Source organism: Syzygium oleosum, unplaced genomic scaffold, assembly GCF_021117445.2.
Source record: "Syzygium oleosum isolate NSW1041296 unplaced genomic scaffold, Sole_v2.1 Sole_v2.26, whole genome shotgun sequence".
Taxonomy (NCBI): Eukaryota; Viridiplantae; Streptophyta; class Magnoliopsida; order Myrtales; family Myrtaceae; genus Syzygium; species Syzygium oleosum.
Window position 1 is genome coordinate 1,930,019 of NW_026607510.1, and position 18,125 is coordinate 1,948,143.

The following is an 18,125-nucleotide window of genomic DNA, read 5'->3' on the forward strand; positions in this document are numbered from 1 at the left end:
ATACTTCTCAGTTTCCCAAGTTCTTGTAATTTCCGTCCAATTGTCAGTTGTAAAAAAGGTCGGCTTTTCATTTTTTTCTCTTTGCTCTATTTATCACATATCGCATGTGATCACCGATTTTCTTCTTGAAAATTCTTTTAACCTCATCCTCTTCCATTTCATCCCACGTGAACTTACGCTACAATTAATAGAAAAACAACTGAAAATTATCCACTAGGGTCACATGTCACATATCCATTACAATGTACCAGACAATTCGTGACAAAATTCATTATTGACCATCAATATGCTACACCGAACTTAGTTTGTGAAGGAAGACAACACTAACCTTAAACTCATTCCACCACAAAGTCTTTAGTTCTCGCGGGAGCGCCGCTAAAAGTAATAAACTGGCCCATCCAAGTTATTGACTATTTTATTCAGTTCCCTCACAACATGCGTAGAATCCGTGAATCTGAAAACATGTTATAACAATACGGACAATGAGACAATGAAGCATATGGATAATTCGCAACACGAACAATTTTATTTACATCGATAATTTATATATACGTAAAAAAATGAAGTACTTACGAATCTCCACATGGGCATATATTCGTTGGAAATTCGTACGATTTAAAATATTTCGATGTAATTCAAGGCAAATTTCCAACGATTTTTAATTCGTTGGAAATGTCCCACGAAATTTCCAACGAAATTGAAGTTAGTGGGAAATTTCCGAAAATTTGAAATTCGTGAGAAAATTGCTGGAAAATTTCCCACGAATTTCAATTTTGTGGGAAATTTCCAACGACTTTGGACGTCGTTGGAAATTTCCTACGGTTTCTCCCACAAATTTCATATTCGTGGCAAAATATTTGCTTATATATTTTTTTGCGGGAAAATTATTTTGAGATTTCCAACGAATTTATAGTTCGTTGGAAATTTTTCCAACAAAATGGAAATTGGTTGGAAATCTTTCCAACAAAATGCAAATTCGTTGGAAATGTTTCCAACGAATTGGGATGTCGTTGGAAACTTTTCCAACGAAAATAGAATTGGTTGGAAATTATTCCAACCAATTTCGATTTCGTTGGAAACGGTTCCAACGAATGAAAATTCGTTGGAAATTTTTCCAATGAAATACAAAGTCGTTGGCAATTTTTCCAACGAAATACTATGTCGTTGGAAAAAATTTCCAACGAAATCCAAATTCGTTGGAAACTTTTTCCAACGAAATGCAATGTCGTTGGAAATGTTTCCAACGAATTTGGATTTCGTTGGAAATGGTTTCCAACGAATGCAAATTCGTTGGAAATGGTTTCCAACGACATTGCATTTCGTTGGAAAAATTTCCAACGAATTTGGATTTCGTTGGAAATTTTTTCCAACGAATGAAAATTCGTTGGAAATGTTTCCAACGAAATGTAAATTCGTTGGAAATGTTTCCAACGAAATGTAAATTCGTTGGAAATGTTTCCAACGAAATGTAAATTCGTTGGAAAACATTTCGTTGGAAACATTTCCAACGAATTTACATTTCGTTGGAAACATTTCCAACGAATTTTCATTCGTTGGAAATTTTTCCAACGAAATGATAATTCGTTGGAAATTTTTCCAACGAAATGCTAATTCGTTGCAAAATTCTAATATTTTTCCCTACTATTTTAATTCTGTGGCGAATTAGTCATGATTCTAATTATAACAACAACGACGACAACAACAATAACAAAAATTTATGAGAAAAAAAAAACATGTCGCAATAATAATAATAATTGCACATAAATAGTGAAAAGTATCAAAAATCATATTCTTCATCTTCATCTTCATCTTCATCTTCATCTTCATCTGCAGCTTCGTCTTCGTCTTCATCTTCGTCTTCATCTACTTCATGCGCATCATCTTCATCATCTGTCTCATAATCAAGTTCTATACCAACTTCAAAATTTGATTCGCGAATTTCAGTTGGATCCACATCGATCATCGCTCCACATGGATCTCGTAAAGTTGGAATGGTATATTCATCGGTTTCAATCGTGTGACAAACTTTCTCTTGTTGATATGTTGTGTCCTTCCAGTGTTCCTCGATTTTTTCCGTGCTTTGGTTTTACATACAGCCCACCAATCGGCTTTGTCACGTTTCAAACTAGGATATGATGCATAATATACTTGAATTGCTTGTTGTGCTAAGACAAATGGTTCATATTTCATATATCTTTTCTTGTGATTTACTTCAACCAAATTAAACTTCGTATGCACATTCATTCCTTTGACGGGTCGAACCATATGCACTTAAATAACACAACCCGCAAAATTAATGGTCCATGGTACTCTATCTCTACGATTTCATCCAACAACCCATAAAAATCATCTTTCGAATCGCCACCATTGGATGATCGAACACACACACCACTATTCATTGTGGCTTTTCCCATTCCATATGTTCGAGTGTGAAAATTGTACCCGTTTATGAAATATGCTGGCCAAGTTCGTACTCGGACTTTGGACCCCACGCCGATGATATAGCAATCCTTGCTCCGTCGCATGATCATGATTACTGTGAATCTAAGGTCACATACGTAATGTCAATAATATATATTTTAATATATGATGTATAAAAAATTCGAATAACTTGCATTTCTTCCACATACAACTTACATATGTTGTGAACCATGTTGCAAATTGTTCCTGGCACAAACGGTCGAACTCATTCGGTGGTAGTCCAAACATTGAATTTTGGAAAATCCTATTAACAAATACCATTTATATATTAGCAAATCTTTGACACACAATACATATACTTACAAATGTACACTTACTTGAAGTATGGCTCAACTTCTGGACAGTTCAGTAAAATATATGTATGGGCTGCCTGCTTTTCTTCACCTGTTAAGTGCCGAAACTTACTTGCGCCGCTTGGTCGACTCAAATAATTGAAAATAGAGAATGATTTGCAATTGGGATCAATGGGGCCCTCATCATTTCTTCCTGCTCTCCGCCTCTTGCCCGCACGTGCGGCTCAAAATAGTATGATGCAAATGTTGTCACTTCTTCCACAATATATGCATTACAAATTGAAGCTTCGACACATGCCTTATTCTTCACTTTTTTCTTCAAATGATATAAGAACCTAGTTGCAATACAAAAAAATTTATCGGAACATAATATATAATGAAGTACTTTAAAATTTATTTAACAAAAAACTTACCTCTCAAATGGATACATCCATCGAAATTGGACGGGACCTGCAACTTTGGCCTCATAAGGCAAGTGAACTAAGAGATGCTCCATTGAATCAAAGAACGATGGAGGAAATATCCTTTCTAAGTTGCAAAGAATAATTGGAATATCTCTCTCTAGTTTCTCCATATGTGATGCTTTCAATGTTGAGCAAATATCGTGCGGAAATTACTTAACTCGTAATGGCGCCCCAAACAAAGTTTGGTAAAAGTTCCTTGAAGGCTATTGGAATTAGTCTTTCCATAAATACGTGACAATCATGACTCTTCAGACCTATCAACTTGCATTCATTCAAATCAACGCATCTCCCTAGATTCGAAGCATATCCATCGGAAATCGCACCGATTTCAACCATTGACAAACGACCCGTCTCCGCTTCTTGTCCAATGTATAAACCGCTTTTGGTTTTGGTCCCCCGCTGCTTGCATCCACATCTAGTGTTGGCCGATCGCAAATATCCTCATATCTTTTCTTGCGTTCAAGTTGTCTTTTGTTTTTCCAAGTGACATCCATCACAGTATTTATGACATTATCGAAAACGTTCTTCTCTATGTGCATGACGTCAAGATTATGATGAATAAGATGGGCCTTCCAATATGGTAGATCCCAAAATATACTGCGCTTAGTCCATTTATGTGTACTTCCGTACCCAATAGTTGTGCCGTGAGGGTTTTCAACAACCGTTGGAAACTCCTGCACTCGCTCCCAAATTTGATCACCGGTCAACCTCAATGGTGGATATGTTCTTTCGATCCTATTCTTGATAAACTCTTTTTTATTCCTTCTGAATGTATGCTTTAGCGGCAAAAATTGCCTATGACAGTCAAAATAGCTGGCCTTCTTACCGTACTTTAATCTGAATGACTTCGATATCTCCATACATATCGGACATCCTAAGATCCCAGCTGTACTCCATCCAGATAACATTCCATAAGCTGGAAAGTCATTTATCGTCCAAAGAAGAGCAGCCTTCATTACAAATGTTTAATCGGTAGAAACGTCATACGTAGGGACACCTTCATCCCATAGCCGTTGTAACTCTTCAATCAATGGTTGCATATAAACATCTATCAACTTTTTCGGATTTTGCGGGCTACCACGATCAATGTCAAAAACATATAAGGTGTCTTCATGCACATACCGGGTGGAAGATTGTACGGAGTTAAGATAACGGCCAACATGAATAACTTTTTCCCGATTTCCCAAATGGGGCAAAACCATCGCACACGAGACCTAACCCGATGTTTCGAGGCTCTATCGCAAACTCGGGATATGTTCTATCAAATTGTTTCCATGCCTCTCGCATCGAAGGATGACACATTAGATCCTCTTCTGTTTCATGATTTGCATGCCAAGTCATGTGTTCAGCAGTAGCTTGAGACGCATAAAGCCTTTGCAACCTAGGGATTAAGGGCAAGTAGAACATTTATTTACATGGTCTACGCTTCTGATTACGACCTTGCCGCCTGTTAATCTTGTACCTAGGTTGGCTGCAGAATTTGCAAGATTCTGCATTTTCATCATCTCTCCAATATAACATACAACCCATACTACATACATCAATCCTTACAACTGGAAGACCTAAATTTTCCACTAGCTTTTTCATATCGTAAAAGTCACTTGGCATGATGTTATCACGAGGCATTGTTTCCCGCATTACTTCAACAAAAGAGTTGAAGCAATCCACAGACACATTATGCTCGCCTTGATATTTAATCTTTCTTGTCACACGATACTTTCGTGTGGTTGTCACAACCTCGCCCATAAAGGTTCATCTGCTGTTTTCAACTCTTCCCATAACCGATTAGATTGAAAAGTTCCATCACACACATTCTCATCAAAACCTGTAACTCCTGCCTCTTCCAATTGTGATGCATGACTAGTTCCCACTTGTTCAAGTGGAGGAGTTAAACTAGTACTTGCAAGATTCGATTCTGGAAAAAAATTATGGCCTGCTTCATCAAACACCATCCCCTGATATGGATTCAATTGGTCATAATAGCTACATTCTTCCCTAACAAACATTTGGTCGCTTCTTCGATATCCGCTATCAGATATAAATGGTTCACCGTGTTAAGTCCAATTATAATAGTTCAGAGTAAACCCAAATCTACAAAGATGTTCTCTAACTATGTCAATGTCTTGAAATTTTCCATTACTGCACTTTCTACATGGACACCTTAACTTATTTCCATCCATGAACTCATATTTATTACTAGCAAAGTCCAAAAATAGTTCCACCCCGATTCGAAACTCATCGGTCAATCCTTGACGTCCAGGTAGGTTCTTATTATACATCCAACCCCTGTCTCTTTGCATTGTGTCTGTATAAAAATAAAAAAATTCTCGTACAATATTAAAAATATCATATCTATTGTTTAATATTGTTAATTAAAACCATAAAATTCTAACAATTACAATTTTCTTTTTTACGAAATAATTACTTTCAACTTGAAAAAAATGAAAAAATTACCATGTCAAGAAAACTTACCAAGTATTTGACTGAAACTTTTGTAGTAGAAAGTGGTCTATTTGATGAGAATTGCAACGTTCACTTGGATTGCGAGACCTTCAAATAGACACGTACCTGAAATAAAAACAAATGACTTAAAATTAATTTTTTAATTATCTTTTATATTTTCTTTTTTTTTCTTTTTTTTTTTTTGTCCTTTCTTCTTGGCCGGTCGCGGTCCGGCGACCGGCGAGCTCGCCCTGGGCAAGTTCGGGCGACATCGAGCTCGCCGGCGGCGAGGCGCCCTGGCCGGAACCGGGCGGGCCGAGCTCGCCATGGCCGGCGAGCTCGCCCGAACTCGCCCGGATCCGGGCAAGCTCGAGCTCGCCGGCCATGGCGAGCCTCGGCCTCGCCGATGCGGCGAGGGCCGGCCAAGCCGCGGGCGAGCATTAGCTCGCCCAGATCCGGGCGAGCTCGAGCTCGCCGGCCATGGGGAGCTCGGCCCTCGCCTGCCGGCGAGGGCCGCCAAGCCGCGGCGAGCATTAGCTCGCCGGCCATGGCGAGCTCGGCCCTCGCCTGCCGGCGAGGGCCGCCCAAGCCGCCGGCGAGCTCGAGGTCGCCCGGATCTCGCCGAGGTCCGGGCGAGCCGGGAGCTCGCCGGCCATGGCGAGCTCGGCCCTCGCCGGCCGGCGATGGCCGCCAAGCCGCCGGCGAGCTCGAGCTCGCCCGGATCTCGCCGAGGTCCGGGCGAGCTCGAGCTCGCCGGCCATGGCGAGCTCGCCCGGATCTCGCCCAGATCCGGGCGACCTCGAGCTCGCCGGCCATGGCGAGCTCGGCCCTCGCCGATGCCGGCGATGGCCAGCCAAGCCGCCCGCTAGCTCGGCCCTCGCCGGTGCGGCGAGGGCGCCAAGCCGCCGGCGAGCTCGAGCTCGCCATGGCCGGGCGAGGCCCGGATCTCGCCCACATCCGGGCGAGCTCGAGCTCGCCGGTGCCGGCGAGGGCTGCCTCGCGCCGGCGCGGGCCGAGCTCGCCATGGCCGGCGAGCTTGGCCGGCGAGGCTAGCCCGCCTGTGCGTCGGCGAGGTTGACCGACGGCCATGGCCAGGCCACCGGACCTCGCCCCATGGCCGGCGATCGGCCAAACCAGTGAGGAAAGGAAAATTTTTTTTTTAATAACACCAACAAATACAAATCCAGCGAAGAATAATTTTGCGACGAACCGTTTTCGTCGCCAATTATTCATGAAATTAGCCACGACACTTACCGGCGAAAAAGCTTTACCGAGATTGATTTGCGCGTGCACCGATAAGTAATTCGAGAGAAATTAAAGAGAGAGACGGAGAGAGAACAGCGAGAGGATAAGAGGAATCAGTCGACAGAGAGAAATTAGGGGTCGGGACAGATATCAAATACATCATATTTCGTATTGCAAATTTGCCACGAATAAAATTCGTCGGAAATTTCCGACGAAAATTTTTTCGTCGAAAAAATTCGTTGGAAATTTGCTACGAAAAAAATTTCGTCGCAAAAATTCGTTGGAAATTTGCGACGAAAAAATTTTCGTTGGAAATTTGCAATGAAAAGTTCCGCGAAAAATAAAATCGTCGGAAATTTCTGACGAAAATTTTTTCGTCGGAAAATTTCGTCGGAGATTTCCGACGAAAAATGCTCCGTCGGAAAATTTCGTCGGAAATTTCCGACGAAAAGTGCTCCGTCGGAAATTTCGTCGGAAATTTCCGACGAAAAGTGCTCGAAAAATTTTTCGTCGGAAATTTTCGTCGGAAAAACCCGATTTTTTTGTAGTGACTGTTTGCAGCTCTATTGCAGAAGATTACCCATCCATCGACTTAGAATCTTGGAAGCCAGATATAGATGATGACAGCAGTCAAGATAAAGCACCCAGAGCTCACTTGAAATGCCCCGATTCTACCCAAATATCTGCTGTTAATTTTGCAAGCTTTGGGAATCCGGCAGGATCTTGTGGATCTTACAGCTTGGGGGACTGCCACGATCCCTCGTCCAAATCCGTGGTTGAAAAGGTGAGTCTAGCGCTATTGGCTTCTAATAATGATCAACATTATCTAAACTCAACGTGTTACTGATTTGACGTCATCTGCCTATGAGCCGAGGGCAAAGCTCAGACTTTTTTATCCTGAAAGTGAATCACATTCTACAACACCAGTGATAATACCTTAAACATCTACTTGACTCGATGCTTTTTCACCTATACCGCCTCTGGACGCACAGTCCTCTTGATTGTTGCTGAAGGTCTTTGCCATGTTCTAGTTATCTAATTTCGTATTCAGGCTTGTAGCTTCTATAGAAGTTCATGTCTTAAGAGTAGAAATGATTTATTTGCATAGCATTGTAACCTCTCTGACACACTTCGTCGCCGCAGGCCTGCCTAAACAGAAATGAATGTACTATAGAGCTAACCGAAGGGGACTTCAGTAAGGACCCGTGTCCTGGTTCGACGAAGAAACTAGCCGTGGAAGCAGTCTGCATGTGATATTGAACTAGCAGAGAGCAGATCAGAAGCCGGAGGTTCCATTCCATGATATCTTTTCTACTCTCTATTTCGCGAAAGTAGCTACTCGGCTTATAATTTGTGAGATTTAGGTTCTTTTCCATTTTCCAGCAAAAGCTGTGCAGAGGACATGCTAGTTTGCGATATCAATCGGCTTTACTATGTCAGAAGGCATCAAACAGTGCTCTCTGAAATTTACCCACGGTGCATATTTATGAATAATTGCAAGATCTGCGACATAGATTCCCGTGCATCATATGAAAATGCTGTCGGATCTTCGAATCAAGGCGTCTCATATACCAATTGCGAGCGGGAGGCTTCATTCTTCCCTTGAGATGAAACCATTTTAGCAGTATTATCATGGGATACGCTGCTGGTTTTATCTTCAATCATCCCTTCCGTTGTCCTAGAATGAATCTAACTCATGCAAATCTTGCATGCCAAGTCTCTCATTGACTGCTTTGCTATCACTTTATTCCCTCGTTGCCCGTTTTGCTAGCAGAAAAATTCATAATTTGGTAGCGAAAAATCTGGCGAGGGACCGAAACGAAAAGGAGAATGTTAAAGAGTCCCTCCGACGTAAAATATGCTTTGGAGATATTGACAGCTTCCTGTTTAATCAATACATGGTTCTCTTGTGGTTGAGCATTGAACGGATGCCAAAAAGATGAATCATGTCGGGTCGGATTCCGGCATGTCCAGTGCCCTGGAAAAATGAGATATTAAAAAAAAAGGGGGTATAACGCGTTATCGGTAAGTTTAGGAACTTTATGATAATTTTTGGAGATTTGTAAACTTCATTTGGCTTGTACTCGTTTATAGGGAAAGTTACAATCTCCATTGTAGAATCTCAAACGCAAACTTAGGGTAAATGGCATAAATGATCTCTGAACTTTAGCAAAATGTACAATATTGTATTTGAACTTTAAATTTATTTAACGTGATTCTTGAACTGTAACCCAATATGCAATGCACCCCCAAACTTTTAATATATTCAGTGTGGTCTCCTAACTTTTGGTACATATTCAATTTAGTTCCTAAATTGTTTGGAAATGTTCAATGTTGTTATTCTATTAAATCAAGTTTAAGGACAACGTTGAACATTTCATACAGTTCAAAGATCAAATTAAATATGTACCAAAAGTTAGGGGACCGCATTAAATAAATCAAAAGTTTATGGACGATATTATATATTAGGCTCAAGTTCAGGGACCATATTGATCGAATTTAAAGTTCGGGAACCACATTATATATTGGGCTAAAACATAAGGACGGTTTGTGTCATTATCTCGAAAATTTAAGTATATAATGTATTTATATCTCGAAATTTCCCTTTTGTTTATTAAGATCTCGCGACATTCTCACTCTCTTGCTTGGTCCTTAAAATTTATCGAATACTTGGTAGCTTTACCATTTGTTTATTTACTTTTGACAAAAAATTAATTATCTTATTTCTCGCTTAAGGCATACATATCGAAGATTAAGTCTCTTGTTCCACGTGATTTAGAAAACCTCGATATGTACTAATTTTTCTCTATTTACACCGGTGCAAAATATCCTTTTGCAAACATGTCATAGCGAGATACATGGAATTTTTTTTTTCTGAAAATTGCTCTATTAATCTATTGGGTTAATATCATGGAAAAAGCTCGAATTGGTACATCCGTGATAAATTTACTCCAAATTAATTTTTTGACAATAAAAACTCCAAACTGATACACCTGTGACAAATTTATCCAAAATTAATTTCTTAACTGCCAAAAACCCCAAACCAGTACATTTGTGATAAATTTACCTTCCATTAAATTGGATTAATACTATGAAATGTAGGGGTGAGCAGTTCCCGGTCCGGTCCGATCCAACTCAAGAACCGATAACCAGATCAGGAGGACCAATTCTCAGTTTTTAGGACTGGAGATCAGATCGGCTTGCCTTGGGACCGTGGACCAGACCGGACCGAAGTTCGGTCCGGTTTGGTCCAGTTCCAATAGGACCAATCACTTATTGGTAAAGGCAATAAGGAATTGGGAAAATTAAATTAGACTTTCTATTTTTTAAAAAAAATTTAAAAAGTAAATAAATATATATATGAAAAAATTAGAAATATATATATTTATCAGTCCGATCTGGTTCACACCCTAGAACTGGGAACCAGACCGTCCGGAAACCGGTTCCACTTTTAGGAACCGAGAATCGGACTGATATTCTCGAGAGCCGATTGGTCCGGTCCGGTCCGGTCCCGGTTTGGGTGATCCATCTTGCTCACCCTTAATGAAAAATCACAGACTAGTACACTTATAAACCCAAACTGGTACACTCGTCAACTGGCACGTGACATCAAACTCGGAAATTTAACGGTAAAATTTCACGGAAACTAAGGAAAGGTAAAATTGTCAAGGGTGTACCGGTTTGGAGGTTTTCGTGGTCAAAAAATTAAATTTGGGGTAAATTTGTCATGTGTGTACTAATTTAAGGATTTTCGTGGTATTAAGCTAATTTATTAACGATTTTCTTTTCTATGTTCTTTTTCACTTTTAATTACTGCAAAAAATAAAAATAAATAATCCGAAAGATATTTCAGTGTTAGCTAAGAAAATGCCGCTTCATTTTGCGCTGTCTCTGCAGCAAGAGATGATTCTTCTTCCTTCTTCTTCTTCTTCCGCCATTGCAGACTAACCACGCGACCTCCGAAGCTCGAACCCTTCCGGCGACCGAGCCCCCCGCCGCTCCCGGCGCAGCGCGGCAGGATGTCCTTCGTCTCGACCTCCGCTCCTCCCGCTCTCACTTCTCTCCACGGCCTATCCTTCTCCCCCCACCGCCGCCGTAGTAGCCCCGGGCGACCTTCGCTCCGGTCGCTCCTCGCGGTCTCGAACCCGAGGCCGAATGCCTCCGGTCCCCTCCTCTGCCGCGCCTCGAAGCCGCAGGGCAGCCCGGTGAAGAAGCGCCAGTCCTCCGGCGCCGGCAAGAGGAAGAAGAAGTCGGGCGACGCGAAGGATGTCGAGGTCGTCGATAATTTCGTTATCGGCGAGGACGATGGGGAGCGTTCGTTGGCGGCGGGGTTTCATCCCACGCCGTTGCCGAAGCCGCCCGCCGGGTTCGTGGTGGATGATCAGGGCAGGGTCGTCATGGCTTCGGACAAGCGCCTGGTTGCGATTGTGAGTTGAGTCGGGTTCCTGTGTGTCTTTTCTGCTGTTTTGCGTGGTCGGTTGGTGATTCTCTTTGTCGGTTGTTGTGTTAATTTGGGATTCCGCGTTTGAACTCGTCCATGGTGTTTTTTTTTTCCTGGCTTCTGCAATACACTTCTGTGCATTTTAGGTCTATTGTTGGGAGTCCAATGCCAAATTTGATCTGAGGGTTGCTTGATGACTGAAAGCTCAGTGGTGGGCAACATGGATGATTGTTTTAAGACAACTGTTCTTCATATCCGCAATGTGGGATGGATGTGTTCTTTGAAAGATAAGAATTTACTGAGAATACTATATATTAGGCTCCAATCTCAGTTCAAATCCACTCCTTGTATAGTTTTTTTCTTAGCTATCCAGTAGAACACGAAAAAATTGAGGTTGAGGGGATAAAGTGAAATAGGAATGTGAGGTAAGTAAATATGACTCATGGCTCTTTTGCATTATCTTTTCCATTAATTATCACACTAGATTGGCAGATCTTGATGCGTTACAGTTACATCTGTCAAACGCCTTACCTTGTAGATGATTTTTCCACAGGGGTCGGCACCCCCTTCGTACCATTTCAATGAAAATTTGCTGTTATTAATGAAATAGGAATATAAGGGAACTTTTAACTTATGTAGCGGACTACACTGTTCCTAAATTCGAAAAGTGATTGAAGGAGTAGTCCTTTTCAATGGCAGCGTTCTTTGAATTATTAGTATGTACAAGATTTTTCTCTGTGAATAATTTCACTATTAGATACTTTGAGTGTTGTATGCTGTGGTGCTGGTATGCTAGTTTCTTAGGATTATCATACCCTGGATTTGTATTTTAATGCGCTACCTGGCCACGATGACATCCACAATCTGTGTTTTGTGCTGTCATATCTGTACAAACTAAGGCACACTTTTGGCTTAGGTATTTGACGATTCGCTCTGGTTATATTGGATATATAACAAATGCACTTTCCTTTAAACATATTATTTCTCAGTCTTATGTCTCTCTTTTATAAAGATTTCTTTTCGTGATAAATTCAAGTTTTCATGACTTTTGAAGTGGTCATTGGCAGGTTGATCCTACTAACAACTTTCCCTTGGAGTGTGTTATAAGGAGAATTTTCAGAAGTTCAAGCGGTGATGAATGTATGCTGCTTTGCCCTGCAGACACGTAAGCTATGGTTCCATTGCAACACTAGGCTATAAAGTATAGAGTTGTCCCCTCGTTTACTATCTATAACATGGATTTGGTTTTTGAGCAGGCCCGTCCAGATATTGAAGAGCACCAATATTGATGGCTGGTCAGCTGTATGTGCATTGTCTCTAATTTAAAGTTCTTTAGTATTGAAGTTATTCAGGTCTGTTTTTGTTGTTGACAAATCTCTTGATACTAGTGGTTTGGTGTCTTATTGATGTATGTGGAATTTTTCTACTTTTACATTTTCTTTTGTTTGATTGGCGTGTTTCTTCCTCGTGTGAAGGCCTTTTTCCCATTGTTGATTCTCTCTAGCCTCTCTTACAATTTTCCCGTAGCATTTGAAATGTCAATATCCCATTGTTTTTCAACCTGAGATTTGCATGTTTCTTCCTTGTGTGAATGCCTTTTTCCCCTTGTTGATTCTCTCCAGCCTCTCTTACAACTTTCCCATAGCATTTGAAATGTCAATAGCTCATTGTTTTTCAACCTAAGATACTAGGAGGATGCATTATAGGGTTTTATGCATACGCACGGAGCTAAATGCATTTGCGATGTAGTTTTCTTATGGTTCACAATTCTTGAATGATTATGAGTTATTCTTTCCTTCAACTCAGTGACTTCTGAGGAGATCTTGTTTCTTTCAATGAAATCTTAGATTATTTTTGTTAAGCAAAAAGGAGCAATAGCAAGATGACTGTTCTGAAAAATATAACTAAATTAGCTAAGATGTGACGGAGTAGGGAGGGAGAAGAACAGGATGTGTGAAAGGCTGGGTGAGAGTGGACTTGAGAAGCTCCATGTACTTCCAATCAGTTGTTAGTTTTTCTCTTGTAGCTATACTAAGAATGATGGCTAATGGTAGCTATGAAGTTCTTTATCGGGAAGATTCTCCTGTGTTGTAATGGGCATTGACTTCTAAAGCTACAAAAATGTCTTGAACTATTGTTGCTGTGGTATCCATATTTTGCTCGTTGAGATTCACTAAGTTTGTTTTATTAGGTAAGTGACGAAGAAGTTGAATCAATACTCCCTACTGCAGCTTTTGCTCTTGCAAAGATACACATGCACTTGGTATATAGCGGGTGAGTACTCTCTACTATAAGAACTTTATTTTTTACCCCTTCAAATGTATTTTTGCTGGATTAATTTGCTTGCATTGTTCCTAACAGATTCTGTTATACTGCTCGGGGAGGGTTTTGCTACTCGGAAGATGATATATTTGATTTCCGAACAGGTAATGACCTTCTTTTCTGAATTAAATGTTTATTCTGACTCTTGAAATACTTAATTTTACTGCATTTACATACTTGTGCCAATTATTGGTGTATGTGTATTCACATGTAGACTGGTATATTTAGCTCATATAATTGCTTGCAAGATAATGCTGATGCAAGTGCCTGCCTCCCCCGCAAACCTTGTAAGTCAATATGTTGCTTATGCATCACTGGCCCCTTTTGTCACACGTGATGGGCATACTGATATAGCAGGTGCGAAATGCATGCCTGTATATATGAGTCAATACTTCAGTAGGGTCTGGCGTCTCACTTCATCATCGTCTCTCTCTTTCTCTATTGCTTCCTCTGAGTAAAAAGGTTATAATTCTGGAAGGTAAAATAAAAGCTGTTGGGGCTTTCCTCAGTTAATGCATTTGGCATCTCCTTCTGTGTATTATTGGATTTAGAAATGAATTCTTATGTTTGTGGGAGTTTTCTGATAGTAGATTACTTCTTAGAGAATCAACTCCATGCTGGAGAGTGGAGACTCATGTGTTGTGTCTTTAGACTACTGAGCATCCCTATATTTCTATGCATGCGGTTTCACTGCAAAGCTGATGATAAATTTTAAACATGACCGGTACTTTTGACCATCTTATTTAACTTGAGTTTTGGTTTAAATATGGCAGCGGCGAGCAATCTAATTTGAAACTCTGCTATCAAAATACCTTTCATAAATTCTTAAATTGTTTTTCCAAATCTAGAAAGAAGTCACTGATAATCGGCGCACTTAGTTCAGATTTAGAATGTTGGTTGGTTTAATTTGATCTATAAAATGATGAAATCTTGCTTCAGAATTATTACTGATGCTATACATCTTTCAGCTTCCTGATGTTAGAAAGTGCCACTAGAATTTTAATAATTATAACGGAAATATTTGCTTGTTTGATAATCAATTTTCTAAAAGCTTGCATTCTCATTATCTGTTCAGATTATTTGAGTCATTGTTACCTTTGAAATTGTTATAAGTACTTCTCCTCTTCCCCTTTCCATGTGCAAGGAACCGCAAATACCATGTTTTTGTCAGTTGCTTTTTGTGATGTATTTACAAACATCAATTAACAAAACCTGAGGATTTGTCAGAAAGACAATTGAAGCAAGATGCTTATTATCTTGCAGATGATGGTCAAGATGTTGATGGCTTACCCACTGAAGGAGTGGAAATTACATGCTTTCATATGGTAATGCAATGATCATTTCCCCAGTAGAAATGATTTTCTCTTTCCTTTCACTTTGTTTCCATTTGTCCTATTTTACCTGTTGTGTTGGACAGTATGATCCTGCAGCACTAATCAATAGCGTTAGATAACGGTTTCCAAACATGATAGCTCCTGTATTGATAAGGTACTAGGCATTTTAGATGAAACTATTGATTTTAATTCTATTATGCTCTCTTTCTGTTGCTTTGTGGTTGTAGGATGGTGCACATTACATGATTTATACACCCTCTGATCCACTTCTTTTTGTTGCTGTGAAGGTAAGTTCCTGCTACTGAGGCCATAATGAAAAAAATTGTGCTCTCACCCAAATCAAGTGATTGATTTATTCCTCTACTCATGCTTTTCAATACACAAAAAAGGTAGAAGAAAGAACATTGCCTGTTATGTTGAATGTTGTTAGATGCCCATTAGCTGAGTAGAAAAAATTGTGATTGCTAGAGTTAACCATGAACTCTCAAGCTGGATTTTGTCCTGCAGGATCACAATGGGCAGTTGCAGATTGCTGATGATGTAAGCAGTTCTTTTCCTGATTGCAATTTTGATTTTGAATAGAATTTTTTTTGTCACTAATTTTTTGTGTTTTGAGGGATGCATTGCCTATAGATTGCAGTGATGGCTTCTATGCTATTTTGTAGCAGTTTAAATTACCCCATAAAAAGTAATATTATCTTGAAATACAAGAAGTTTGTGAGTGCACAACTGAGTTGAAGTCGATAGATCTCCAGTTGATTGGTGCTTTCTGTTTTGAGTTGCTTTAGTCATTTTCTGCTTTTGGACATCATTGAATTACCATAGACTGGGAATAAGATTTGATGACCAACTGATAGCTTGATGTTTGTTGTGGACAGATTTCTCATGTTTTTCCACATGCTGTTTTGTACCTGTTTCTGATTGAGCACAGAACAAACTTCTCTTTCAATATCATATAGAATTGTTTGATTTTCTATTATGTAACATGTTTTAATTTATAAAACTGTTTAAAGGAAACATAGTTGTGCTCTGGCATAATAAGCTGTGCTTTGCAATTCTTTGGAAATTAGATACTAACCAGGATCTTGGAGGTGTTATTGTTTTTTAGGTGATACTTCACAATTGACATACTTACTGGGTTATTGAGTTGAAAATCATAGTGTAGCATGATGTCGTGTATATGCTGGAATATGTGCGAGTGGATTCTTGATTATGTTTATGCACTGATGACTGTGAGTTAATCCCGTACTGGAGAATTTAAGGACCTAGAATGCATTTAGCGTTGCGACTTATTCTCTCATGCCATCCTGACAACAACTATAGTATATGGTAATTAAGTCTGTTATCGAGCAATCTATTTTCTACTCTGTGGGTGGAAACTCAGTATGAATGCTAGTGTGCTTCTAGAGAGTCATGGTCCCACATGATCTAACGGCTCATGTGAAAGGCAAAAGCCAATTGAAAGGATCTTCTGATCAATCTAGAGATCATTCGATTCAATTATTTATGATTCTAATTTCCAACATGAAAAAGCTAAGTGATGGACAAGTTCTGTGATGGGTCTACGACGCATATACTTCATAATACTGAATCCACATTAATATGCAAATATGTGGAATATTTTTGAAACAATTCTTTGTTTTTTGAATTATTAGGATCTGTTGGAGGACCCTTGCATAATAAGTGCCATAGATGAAGAGACTGAGTTCAATGCCTTAGTGGTAAGGGTCATCTTTTGCTGATACCGGATGTACGCTAGTAAAGAAAATAATAACACGGTTGCTCTCTCTCTCTCTCTCTCTCTCTCTCTCTCTCTCAGGAGGAAGAAGCTGCCCTGCTTGAATCACTGATGGGAGAAAGATGACAAAGGAGCTTGGCTGACACAGAATATAGGGTGTTAGGTGGCTGTCTTGAAAGACCAGTCTGGCTAAAGAAGCAATGCCAAAGAAAGGCCTTAAACTTGTAGTGTTCTTTTGCCCTTATGCCCGTCTTATTGTAAATGGTAGAATCTCTCTGCGGTAAGGTGCAAAACTGCAAGTAGTCATTATTTGCGTTAATGCTTTCTATTCCTCTTTATTGGCCCCTTTGACCAGTGGTTTCTCATGAAGAAAGCTTGCTTCACATCATTTGGCTTGGTCTGTCTACAAGAATTCAGGTCGATATAGAAGTTGAGGAGATGTCTGGTCTAGGAAAGATATGGACACTGTACATGATGGACGTGAATTTTGTAATCCGTAAGGAATTTATCCATCAGTCTTTTTTTTTTCCTTGTTTTTTGGATGTGTTGGAGATCCTGGTACTGATGTATAGGTTGGGATGTGGAATGCAACTTCTACCATCTTTTATTGTGAGATGGCTTGCTCGGATGATTGTTTTAAAGATGTTTGTTCTTGAGATTATTTGGCTAATACATTGAGGTATAGGTCTTTAGACACTCGTTAGTTCATCGAGAACTACGTAGCTTTCTTGCCTCATACTCATGCACTTCTTGTTGATGACAGGTTCTGGTTAGTGTTTTGTTTCAGTTCTCTTATCGACAGTGAAGATAGCTGATCTCAAATTTTCAGTTGTATCAGAAGATTTTCTCTCTTAATTTGCAAGAAATCGGTAATGCTTGTTCATGTTCCTGGCGATGGTCCCAAACCTACCATGAGACGAGCGATCGGTCGTTCGGTCATGTAGCCTAATTTTCTCATGTGCAAATGCCAACCTCCGCATGCTTTCTCACCGTTGTGTGTGAGAATAAGATGTAACTCTGTGAAGCCAAGAATGCGACTGACTAGTTTAAATATTCGCCAACATTCTCGTTCTACTCATAGTACGAAACGGGAATCACAATTTTTTTGAGATTTAGATGATATGATCTTCTGGCATATCCTTGTTCTCTTTACGTTATACACCGTACATTTGCTATTTAGTATGCTGGAAGGACACTTGATGCCGAACGATAGAGAGTATTCGGTGCAAACATTGTTTCAGTGTGGGATTGTGATTTACATTTTAGGATGTGTTTGTTTTACCGGAAAGTTAATGATAAAGGAAAATATTTTTCATGAAAATTATTTTCAAGAAAAATAGTTAGTTTTCATTTATTTGATGATTT

At 39.8% G+C, this 18,125-nt stretch overlaps 1 protein-coding gene and 1 long non-coding RNA gene across 2 annotated transcripts; both read left to right on the top strand.

Moving 5' to 3' along the window:
- Positions 1-7,481: 7,481 nt before the first annotated feature.
- On the top strand, positions 7,482-8,440 carry LOC130134981 (uncharacterized). Its single transcript, XR_008814481.1, has 2 exons — positions 7,482-7,709; positions 8,069-8,440. It is a non-coding gene; the product is annotated as an uncharacterized LOC130134981 (long non-coding RNA).
- A 2,367-nt stretch (positions 8,441-10,807) lies between these two features.
- Positions 10,808-17,430, top strand: LOC115682478 (uncharacterized). Its single transcript, XM_030606708.2, has 10 exons — positions 10,808-11,352; positions 12,434-12,531; positions 12,623-12,668; positions 13,558-13,640; positions 13,728-13,792; positions 14,952-15,013; positions 15,250-15,309; positions 15,530-15,562; positions 16,678-16,743; positions 16,842-17,430. Exons 1-10 carry the CDS (start codon positions 10,945-10,947, stop codon positions 16,884-16,886), a joined length of 966 nt encoding a protein of 321 aa, XP_030462568.1. The 5' UTR covers positions 10,808-10,944; the 3' UTR covers positions 16,887-17,430.
- The last annotated feature ends 695 nt before the right edge of the window (positions 17,431-18,125 follow it).

What these genes read in the sequence shown, in the direction of transcription:
- LOC115682478 (XM_030606708.2), top strand. Translation starts at nt 10,945, where the DNA reads ATGTCCTTCGTCTCGACCTCCGCTCCTCCCGCTCTCACTTCTCTCCAC. An exon ending in CTGCTTTGCCCTGCAGACAC is followed by an intron (nt 12,532 to 12,622) that starts GTAAGCTATGGT and finishes GTTTTTGAGCAG; the next exon opens with GCCCGTCCAGATATTGAAGA. An exon ending in TATATTTGATTTCCGAACAG is followed by an intron (nt 13,793 to 14,951) that starts GTAATGACCTTC and finishes ATTATCTTGCAG; the next exon opens with ATGATGGTCAAGATGTTGAT.